This window comes from Sinocyclocheilus rhinocerous, unplaced genomic scaffold (assembly GCF_001515625.1).
Source record: "Sinocyclocheilus rhinocerous isolate Xijiao unplaced genomic scaffold, SAMN03320098_v1.1 scaffold1847, whole genome shotgun sequence".
Lineage (NCBI taxonomy): Eukaryota > Metazoa > Chordata > Actinopteri > Cypriniformes > Cyprinidae > Sinocyclocheilus > Sinocyclocheilus rhinocerous.
In genome coordinates, this window is record NW_015629541.1 from 179032 (window position 1) to 189557 (window position 10526).

The 10526-nt window shown below is 39.2% G+C and overlaps 2 protein-coding genes across 2 annotated transcripts in view; both read right to left on the reverse strand.

The window, feature by feature from the left end:
* Positions 1-2926: 2926 nt before the first annotated feature.
* LOC107739203 (rap guanine nucleotide exchange factor 6-like) lies at positions 2927-9855 on the reverse strand. Its single transcript, XM_016551224.1, has 4 exons — positions 9805-9855; positions 7778-8220; positions 5213-5440; positions 2927-4149 (listed from the first exon to the last, which is right to left on the reverse strand). The coding sequence occupies exons 2-4, from the start codon at positions 8175-8177 to the stop codon at positions 4127-4129; spliced, it is 651 nt and encodes a 216-aa protein (XP_016406710.1). The 5' UTR covers positions 8178-8220; positions 9805-9855; the 3' UTR covers positions 2927-4126.
* Positions 9856-10004: 149 nt separating this feature from the next.
* The window catches only part of LOC107739208 (rap guanine nucleotide exchange factor 6-like), a 29700-nt gene continuing 29178 nt past the window's right edge, over positions 10005-10526 (reverse strand). Inside the window, exon 21 of the mRNA XM_016551230.1 lies at positions 10005-10268. Coding sequence (XP_016406716.1) covers positions 10005-10268 — 264 coding nt within the window. The remainder of the gene's footprint in view (positions 10269-10526) is intronic.

Consider the following 10526-nt stretch of genomic DNA (forward strand, 5'->3'; position numbering starts at 1 on the left):
CCCTGTTCACTTTCAGAGTGTTTCTAAAGTTATGTGAATTGGTACAATCTTCATATAACATTCCTGCAAAGATGGCAGAAAATGTACTCAGCCGTCCTGTGAGAAAACATGAGTGCAGTTGTGTTTTAGACCATACATGAGGGCGCAGCGTTGACAGTGAGACACAGCTCAGGCCTCACCTGTCTGGAAGACCTCGATTAGCTGGTCCAGGTGTGTTTAATGAGGGTTGGAGCTCAACTCTGCAGGACAGCGGCCCTCCAAGAGCAGAAGTGAAGAATCGGCGTTGTGCTGGAAGGCAAAGAAATCTTAAAGAGACGTATAAAATTTGAACACGAAGAGCAATTAATGGCAAGTGCTTCTTTCCCTTTTATGACCCTTTAATTCTCTTCCGTCTGGACTCAGAGAGCTGCTCTTGTGATCTATAATGCATATTGTGAAGAGCAGTTTGGACTAATAATCCAGGAGGCCTGGAGGAAGCAGACGAGATGGAAAAAACATCCATTTAATGGTCTTAAATATTCTCTGTCAACTTGGCAGGGCTTTGAACGTGCTGCTGAATATTCAGATGCCGACACGTCTCTTGTCCTAAGCTCATCACAGATCAATGATAGAGAATCATTAAATAAGTCATCGCTTGATTTTACATTGGGACCTGACCTGCAGTTCTTTGAGAACGAAGCAGCGATGGATGTTCATGTTCATTATTGATGTATCATTGGCATGGGTGAGTTTGAAGAACCATCCTCCTGAGCTCAGATCATTTGATTGAACGCAGCTTCCTACAATTACTGACACTGAACGTTAGACATAGCTGAAGACCTCAAGCACACGTGTGTTACTACCCTGGATAACAACCCTGAAAAATCAGACACATTACAATATACATGTTAAAGCTGTAGCTCCTAATGCCGGTGTTATGGATCATCTGGGGATCGTGTTAACTGGAGATATGTGCATGCACACAGATCATTTTACCTGACTTTCCAGCAGATGTTAGACGGTGACAGATTTGTTACACGGATCATAGATTTAAAAAGCTATGTCTTGTTATTTATAAGCATTGATGTGAATATTAGACTGATCAGTAGTTCTAGGATAGCATGTGATGAGTTGTCCAGGATTCAAAGCCAAACCTTTCAATACGCATGCATGATGAACATGGGAAGGTATTTTTTCCCCCACAAACATAACTGGAGCTATATATGTCATATAGTTACATGTACACAGAATGCAAATATTGCATGCTTTGAAGAAATGCTAACCTTAGTCCTGAATGTTTGAGGTCACAGAACCTCTGGAATTAGTTGGCAGGTTCCAGTATATCTGTGTGACGGCAGACTTTTTCACCAAGTGGTCTGAGGCCTGTCCTCTGAATAAGTGCAAAAGAGCTTGTGCACCGCATTTCTGATTTTTATATATTTTATTTATTTTTCACTAAACAATACCTGAAACAGTATGTCTTTTATCTGCAGCACTTTAGAATAATGGTCTGTAATTGCAGGAAATAATGCAGGATCATTGAGTTGTAACCTACTACAGTATCACTTCAGCTAGGCTACTGTTAACATGGAAACAGGATTAATTAATCAGTAAGTAATAGCGAATTTAGGACTGAGATGGTTTCCTTACCAGGTCACTAGATTACATTACATTTTAGAATAGAATAGTAATATATTTCTGTCATAATTTCCTCAAGTTAATCCGAACTTTTATTTTGATGGGTTGTCATCTTTCGGTTTTAGTGACGGTAGTTTTTCTGAAATGAAACCGTGTAAAGCTGGTGAAGTGACTCTCAGAGTAGTCTGGCAACTTTGAATTGTGAGATAAAAAGTCACAATTTCCTTTTTATTTTACAGTGGCGTAAACATGCTTCCGTAATGCAGGATCATTGAGTTGTAACCTACTACAGTATCACTTCAGCTAGGCTACTGTTAACATGGAAACAGGATGAACTAATCAGTAAGTAATAGCGAATTTAGGACTGAGATGGTTTCCTTACCAGATCACTAGATTACATTACATTTTAGAATAGAATAGTAATATATTTCTGTCATAATTTCCTCAAGTTAATCCGAACTTTTATTTTGATGGGTTGTCATCTTTCGGTTTTAGTGACGGTAGTTTTTCTGAAATGAAACCGTGTAAAGCTGGTGAAGTGACTCTCAGAGTAGTCTGGCAACTTTGAATTGTGAGATAAAAAGTCACAATTTCCTTTTTATTTTACAGTGGCGTAAACATGCTTCAATACTTATCTTTCAACCACTTTTTTGCAATTCTGCATTTTGTTTGTTTATTTTTTGTTTGTTTTTATTCTCACCTGAGCGTCTGAACCCTATATATTCTAATTGGGAGAGTTCTTCCAGCTCTGCATTGTGTTATATTTATTATTAGTAGTAGTATTTTTAGTTTTGTTGTTGTATTAGAAACCATAAAACCATGGTAATGAGGAGCATGGTTTTTATCGGAGTCATGATCTTACTAATACAACATTTATCTCTGGATTCAAGAATTACAGCAGCTTTTCAGCTACAACTACAAAGGAGAATTTGATAATTCTAAAAAAATTTAATTGATGTCAAATATCAAGAGCCTGCAATATAATGGAATTTTAATATTGTTAAATGCATTTGCAGTTTATCCACAAATATCTATTATTTGTTTCTGTCTTTTATTTATTTATAAATGATTTATTCCAATGTAAATGCTCTAACCCCAGCAAAACAATTGATGATTCTCCTCTTCTAGGGCCAGAAAGAAGACTTCTAGTAATAAAACGATTCAAAGTAAACCGCTTTTTATGCTCAAAAGTTGTTGCTGTGTTGCTGTTGGATCATCTTCAGTCTGGAGAATCATGCTGGTTTAGCTCCAGTGCAAAGACACAAACCAAATTCTGACAAAATATGAAACTCATGCTCATGTTTCAGGGTATTTATGAACAAAAAGTACAAAGATGAGGCAGTTTGAAAGGCGGTAACACTGAACCCGTATCATTACTAGCAGAGTTTAGGGAAACGAATAACTTCTGCCCAGTAACAGGAGCAGCCACAACCCCAGATTTATTTCAACAAAATAGTGAAAATACAGTTTATATAGCGCACTCTCTTCTCAGCTGTACATGATCAGTAACATTAATTTACAACAAAACATACAGTAAAAAAACCCTTATGCTTATATCATTAATACAATCAATGCTGTTGACAATACAACACATACTAAAAAATAACAAGAAGAAAAGCATCTGGGTCCAGACAGGTAATGATAAAAATGTAATACTCCAGTTATGTCCCTTAATATAATACATTTATTTGTTTCATTTCAACCCTATACATCTAAGGTTTAGTTCATGTACAAATGTATTTATTTGCTTACAGAGAGCAACAGCTATTAAACCGTTTTTGCATTCTATACAAAATTTCTCGTCCAAAGAGCATGAGCTAACAAGGAATGAAAATGCACATCTAGCATATAAATATATTTTCCCTTGACAAGCATATCGATCTCGTTCACTATGTACAACGACAGGAGTAGCAAATCCAATAGCTGAGACTGTACAAATCAGACGACGCATCCGCACCATCCTTATTGCGTAAAAAAAACAGGCAGACGCAGCACGATGCGTATTTCAGCGAGAAGAAACACTGTAAACCGAGAATGTGTGTAAACACGTCAGATGCTGAAATCATGATCCGTCCTGATCTCACAAAGCTTGTTCGACTTCACGAGCAAACCAGAAGAGTGTGCATCATTAAAGTACCATAAAGGTTTGTCTCTGAAGCATGTTTGATCTGTGTTGGGTACAAGAGGTGCTGCATGCACACGGTGTGACGCTCAATCAAATCGGTTTTCTCCGAGAGGAACTGAGTGGATGGTGAAAAGTGCGTGACAGGTGGGTGAAAAATAATACGTCAGCTTAAGGAAGCATTTGGAGAGACGGCGGAGGCTTCATTTCTGCGAGATCTTTCTTCACCGGTCACTGAAAAAACGTCCGTCTCGAGTTGGTCGATGATCAAGAATAGGCTTGTTTTGTCGTTAAATGACCTCAAAGATGCTGCAAACCTGTAGAGTACCATCTCTGGCACGAACCTGGAGTTTAACGCAGGAGTGTCCGTGAAGCGCTGACGTCCAGTCACACGGCAGAAACTTGCTCATCTGAAAGACACACAGGAGGATAAGCACACGAGGTTGAGTTCAAACCATCACTGCTGGTCTGCATTGAGCGCTTCATCAACACTGACCCACAGCAACGCTACTTACACCCGATGGCACTAAAACACGACCAGGCCACATTTCACCCCACTGTAAATAAAGAAAAAGGTTCATTCATGTGATAAGTTGGATTGTAATGACTTTGTGCACTCAATGAAGAAAAGCATATCATTTAGGGGCCGTTCACACAGAATGCGGTTTTTTTTTTTCATTTCAATGCACTACTTTTCCATTGTTTTTCTATGTACATGCGCTAGACCGACATGTGTGTCGCATGCGAGCGCTGCGTTTTTAAGACGCCGTGTCAAGTTAAAAGAATTTAAACTTTTAGTCGCAGCGCCGCTCATCAATGTCAGTTCCAAAACAGTGGACCAATCAGAAGAGCCCGGAGGCGGGGCAAGCGTTGCAAGCTTTTGTTTACAGTAGCAAGGTGGTTTTATTTGACGGCAAAATGGCGGAGGCGGCATTCTGCGCTGCGCTTTTTAAAAATCCATTCCTGAGCACTGCGTCTCGTGTTTTTAGACGCATTTTGTGTGAACGGCTCCTTACACTGTAAAGCACGTCTACATCACCATAGTAGGTGAATGATATATGAACAAACCCTTCTGGAGAACCCTTCAAAATATAGATATGAATAAAACTGTAAAGTCTGATGTACATACTGCTGAATTTGAGATTTCTGGATCAAATCTTTTAAAGATATGTAACTTAAAACTACAGATGCAAATAGATGAAGTGCATAAAAATAAACCCAGTGCAGTCACTAATTCTATCCCTTAAAACTCATCATTGTTAATCAAACTGACATTTTTAAACTTTTCCAGTGAAAATAATTCAAATCCTTAAAATGGCTTGAATGTAACTAAATTCAGCACGCTAGTGTAATGTAGAAGTAGCCAAAAATCATATTTTCTTGGTGTCAAATAAATACCATTTAGGTCTTGGGATTGAGGGGTGAAATGCGAGCCGGACGTGTTTCTCTGCTCTGCAGGGTTTGAGCACATACCCTCCTCACTATCAGCGTGAGAATGGAGAGTAACACTGGGCGGTCTGGACAGGCTGTGTCGCAGCTTGCACCTCTGCAAGGCCACGCTATACTCGGGCGGCTTTACGTGGGCCGGCCGCAAGGCTCCTCCGTCCTGCGCGTCGCCCAGCGTCAGGCCTTGGTACCCCGGCGGAGTCGGGGGCGGCGCTTTGAGCCTATCGTCTTTGCAGGGTGACGTTACACAGTACACTGGCAGGAAGCAGGAGGAGAGGTGCAGGAGTGACATGATGAAAGGGAAGGAGCACAGAAAGAAACAAAACACACAGACACACACACACACACACAAAGCAAACATCAATGAATGAAACGGGGTACGTAAATCAAAAAGACATTCACTAAGACACTGACACAACTGCACCAGACACAACACAAGCAGATTTACATTAAAGGGATAGTTCACCCAAAAACTATTCTCTGATTCACCGCAATGTCCGAACTGTCCTGAGCGCGTTCTCAGACACGTCTTCTTCTTCTTCTTGCTTTACGGTAGATTGCAGACTTATAAGTGCATTACCGCCACCTATCTCTCAATTAGGAGTGTCAATGGTCCATTTGAGTGATAGGTGGCGGTAATGCACTTATAAGTCTGCGATCCGCCGTAAAGCAAGAAGAAGAAGAAGACGCATCACGTGCCGGCTGTTGTGAACGCGCTCAGGACAGCTGGACATTGCAGTGGATCAGAGGTAAAAAACGATATAAATACTGTTCAGTTTCTTGCACAGACCGATCGTTTCATGTCTTTACACATCAATGTATCGTCACGAGCCGCAGGGTTTAATTTGGTTTTGTTTGTGTGTTTTTTTGACTCTCAAAGCCGTGATTCCTATTCACTTCCATTATATGACTGACAGACTGCAACGGTTTGAGCTAAAAATCTTTGTTTGTGTTCTACTGAAGAAACAAAGTCACCTACATCTTGGATGCCCTGTGGGTAAGCAGATATTCATTTTTGGATATCAAATTTTCATTTTTGGGTGAACTATCCCTTTAACCCTTGACCGCTTGACACAAACAGGGCACAAAACACGGCCTGAGCTCCTCACATGTGTTCTTATGCAGTAAAATATGTTCTATTTATTTCTGATGGAAGAAAATGAAATAAATAGAACGTAAAAATGACACTCAAATGTGTCACAGGGTTGCTCCTCAGTGGGGACTAGTAACTAGTTTATAGCTACTGATAATGATATTCAATAATATAAATATTTCTTTACTTATTTATTTTTAATGAAGTCATCATTTTCAAACCTAGAATCAGCAAGTAAGTATAAGCGCTGCCGAGTGAAGCTCGCCAGTGAATGAAATGTCACAGTTTTGCTCTGAAACCATACAGCAGCCTAGATTTATGCTTTCAGTTCAAATGGAAATCCTATACAGTATTACAGTTAGTCGATCTAAAATGACTTACCCAGTGCAGCACAACACTTATGTGCATCCCTGACTATAAATCCAATATAGCTAGATAAACCCGGCGGATCACTCGTCATCTCATTGTTAGTGGTCGACCGATATATCGCCAAGGCCGATATATCGGCTGATATTTGCCATTTTTTAAATATCGGAATCGGCCGATAAGTTTTCCAGTTTGGCCGATGCGTTCAAGGCGGGACTTTTATTTTGACGGCGGCAGCACCTGAGCGCACACCGCTCACATTCTCCATCTTGTTCGCTGTCGTTGTTAACAGTTCTGTCTAATACGGATAGAAGTCTGTCTAATAATCAGATAGAACGGTTATACAAAGGAATTAAAATGTATACAAAAAGTATTATAACGATTGCTTTTATATTATTAGTAATAGAAAGGCAAACATTATAATACTTTCTTGTTTGTCGTTAGCATTCAGCAAATACGTATTTATATAATTTAAACAAATCTTTGAATGACTAATGAACATTTAATTTCACAAACCTTGCAAACTTAGTCGAATCCAGTTGTGAGATCTTGTGAAGTGTGCATGTGACCTGCATGATCGCGTACGGTTACAGTGTTTTTAATTATATTTTTATTATATATTTATTTATTTGTGAAAAATACTTTGTCATCTAAAGTGTAAGTATGTTTATTTAACACATTTACTTTTTAATCCATTTTAAAATGATTTCAAATTTCTTAAACATTAATTAAAATAAATAAAATTATATCGGCTTTATATCGGCCATCAGCCACCCTGCTTTCCAAGATATCGGCATCGGCTGTCAAAAAACCCGTATCGGTCCACCACTACTCCTTGTTATATATTGTCATATCGGCCAGCACTAAAACTCGCTCTGTTAAAGCACTAACCATGTGTCTTGTGAAAAGCTCCATACAAACATATTTGACTTTGATTAAATATATCACATAGTTATGTGACACCAGTTTGTGCCCTTTTTGTGGAAAGCGCAGGACGTCCCGGGTGAATCTCTCTACTGATATAAGTGTCCTAGAGCTAACAAGACACAAGCGAGCCAGAAGAGCTGCACATTTATCATCTAATGAGAGGACAGTGAAATCTGCTGGTGTCACACGCAGAAGCTGAAGCTCACCTATGAGTCCCTTCTCTGTGCTGGACGTGATCGTCTTGTACGAAGCGTCTGTGCTTTGCTGATCTTGTGTCTTGCGTTTGACGGTGCCGTAGCTGCCCTCGTAGGTGTCCGACAGGGAACTGCAGGACGTCCAGCTCTGTCTGGACTGACTGAGCTCAGATCCGTCTCTGGAGCAGCTGTCCTCTGGCAAACCCGGGCCGATCTCCACCTCGGCGATCGGGCCACCCATGGGCGTGTGGCGATGGTTGAGCAGGTCCAGAGCTCGCTGGCCTGGAAGAGTCTGGAGGTTGTCGTGGGAGTTACTAGAGCAGGAGGTCCAGCTCCCGCGGCCGCTGTCGGCCAGCTCAGAGACGGAGGTTTGCTCGGGCACCGTCAGCTCCTCCGCGCTGCTGGAGAACATGAAGCTGGTCTCCCTCACGACAAGGTGTTGAGCTGAAGATGAACTGGGATGAAAGAAAAGCACAGTGACTAAACATACATCGCATTCAGCTGCAAAACATGGTGCAAGTTTAAAATATTCTGTAGATGTTTTATTCAATATGTACTGTACATATGAATTCAAATTGGGTTACATACTAATTTATCAATTAGTGCTGTCAAACGATTAATCGCAATTAATCGCATCCAAAATAATAGTTTTTGTTTACATAATATATGAGTGTGTACTGTGTGTATATATATATACAAACACATGCATGTATATATTTAAGAAAAATATATGTTTATATATTAAACATATTTATATATAATATAAAATATAATAATATAAATGTATATACACGTAAATATTTTCAAAATATATACTGTATGTGTGTGTATTTATATATACATAATAAATATACAGAGTACACATACATATATTATGTAAACAAAAACTTTTATTTTGGATGCGATTAATCACAATAAATCGTTTGACAGCACTATTATCAATACATAAAAATTAGCATTTGAGGGATATTGGATGATATGATAATCTGTTTATGAAGGTTTTATAACAGTAAATTTAAGACCAAAGTAAAATTTTAAGACCAAGTAAAGAAAATTTAAATTGAATGGAACACAATATGTCAATATGGTCTCTATGTCTTTTATTAGCAACACGTCAAAGTTTGAAAATGCAATTTCCAAAAGATCTCCATCACTTTTTAATTCATTTTACAAAAAAAAAAAAAAAAAAAAAAAACCTTCCCCCAAAGACAGTAGTGGCCAAAAGTGATATCTGAAGAGGATATTTCTCAATATTTTTGCCTACAAGATCAAAACATAATTCAAAAAACTAACTTGGTTAAATATTTAATTGTCAAAATTATTTGGCCAAAAAAAAAGCAAACTACATCTTATCATGGAATGAAATGAAAATGCACTGAAACACAAAGCTGACAGGAAATAAAACATACATTGAATACTAGAATATAATCAGTTATTAATATTTTGTTGGTTCTTCCTCGCTTTTGGTGCAAATGTCTAAAGACTCTTAAATAAGATACATTTACTTGCGTAGCAAAATAAGAAGTCTTGTTTTATGAGAAACTGATCAAAATGAAGTGAGTTTATGATTAAAACCAACAAATATCTGCCTACAGGCTCAAAAAATCTATTTAAATTAAAGGGAAAGTTTTCATTCCCCACTGACAGGTATCATTTTGTTCAATTTTTTTAGAAAACAAGACTTCATAAATGATTTTTTAAATCTTGAATATAATATAAAAGATATTTGTATTGGAAAGCAAAACAAGAATACTGGGAAAGATATGAATTTTTAAAGTGCATGCAACATTTAATGCCTTGACTTTATGAATTTAAGACCTTCTTCACCAATTTAAGGCCTTAATTTGTGGAAGGGTGAATTAAGACTTTTTAAGACCCTGATATTTCACACTTTTAAAGTGAATGTAAGCCATTTTAAGCCTTTTTTTTTAAAAAACCCGAAAATGCTCAAACTCATATTACAGCATGAATCCAGCAGAAACGATTCGGATCAAGCTGCTTTAGCTCGAGACTCTCTGAGGTGTTGTGGGATACGCTACCTCGTGCCGGGCTGACTGCAGTCGGCTGGAGAGTTTGCGGGCGTCTCTGTCGTTGATAAATGTTTTTGCTATATCGCCCAGCCCTACATGCAACTTCATTATTCAAATGCACAGATGAATCTGAATAAATGACGACAGGAGCTTCATCTTTGGCTGAACTACACTGATGCGGAGGAATATGAACAGCACATAATAATCAGTCACACAGCTGTCCTCCTCCTGTGTCTGTCTGTCTTCAGACTGTCTGCCTGCTGCTCATCCTGTCTCACTGTCCCAGCTCTGTCCCTGGACTTGCTCCTGTCTCTCAAGAGTCTGAAGGGGGACCTGAAGCGCTTGCGTGTCTCTTCCTGTCCCTGTCTGCTCTCTTCCTGTCTGCCGCTCTCACAGGTCATCCTCGGGATCTGTCTCTGAAGGAAAGCCCCACCTATGCCATACGTGCGTCCTCCGGCCGTCCTGACGCCGACCTCGCTGGCCAGAGACGAGGACGAACCCGACAGGTTCAGCTGACCGCAGTTCTGTCTGGGAGCTCCGCCCACTGTGAGGGAACGATGGGAATATTTCATAAACACTGAAGCATGAATATCACAAAAGACACAATTAACACTGTAAAGCCTGTCATGTGAAATAATAGCCTGAAAACTGGAACAGTTTATCGAACCTTTAAACAATTTTTTTTTTGTTCTGTCATATTTGATACATCAGGCCTTTATGGCTCATATAGT

Coding starts and splice junctions, on each gene's coding strand:
- LOC107739203 (XM_016551224.1), bottom strand. CDS start 8,177: ATGTTCTCCAGCAGCGCGGAGGAGCTGACGGTGCCCGAGCAAACCTCC. Junction 5,441..7,777: donor CACAGAGAAGGGACTCATAG/GTGAGCTTCAGC, acceptor GCTTCCTGCCAG/TGTACTGTGTAACGTCACCC. Junction 4,150..5,212: donor TCACGCTGATAGTGAGGAGG/GTATGTGCTCAA, acceptor TGTGTCTTTCAG/ATGAGCAAGTTTCTGCCGTG.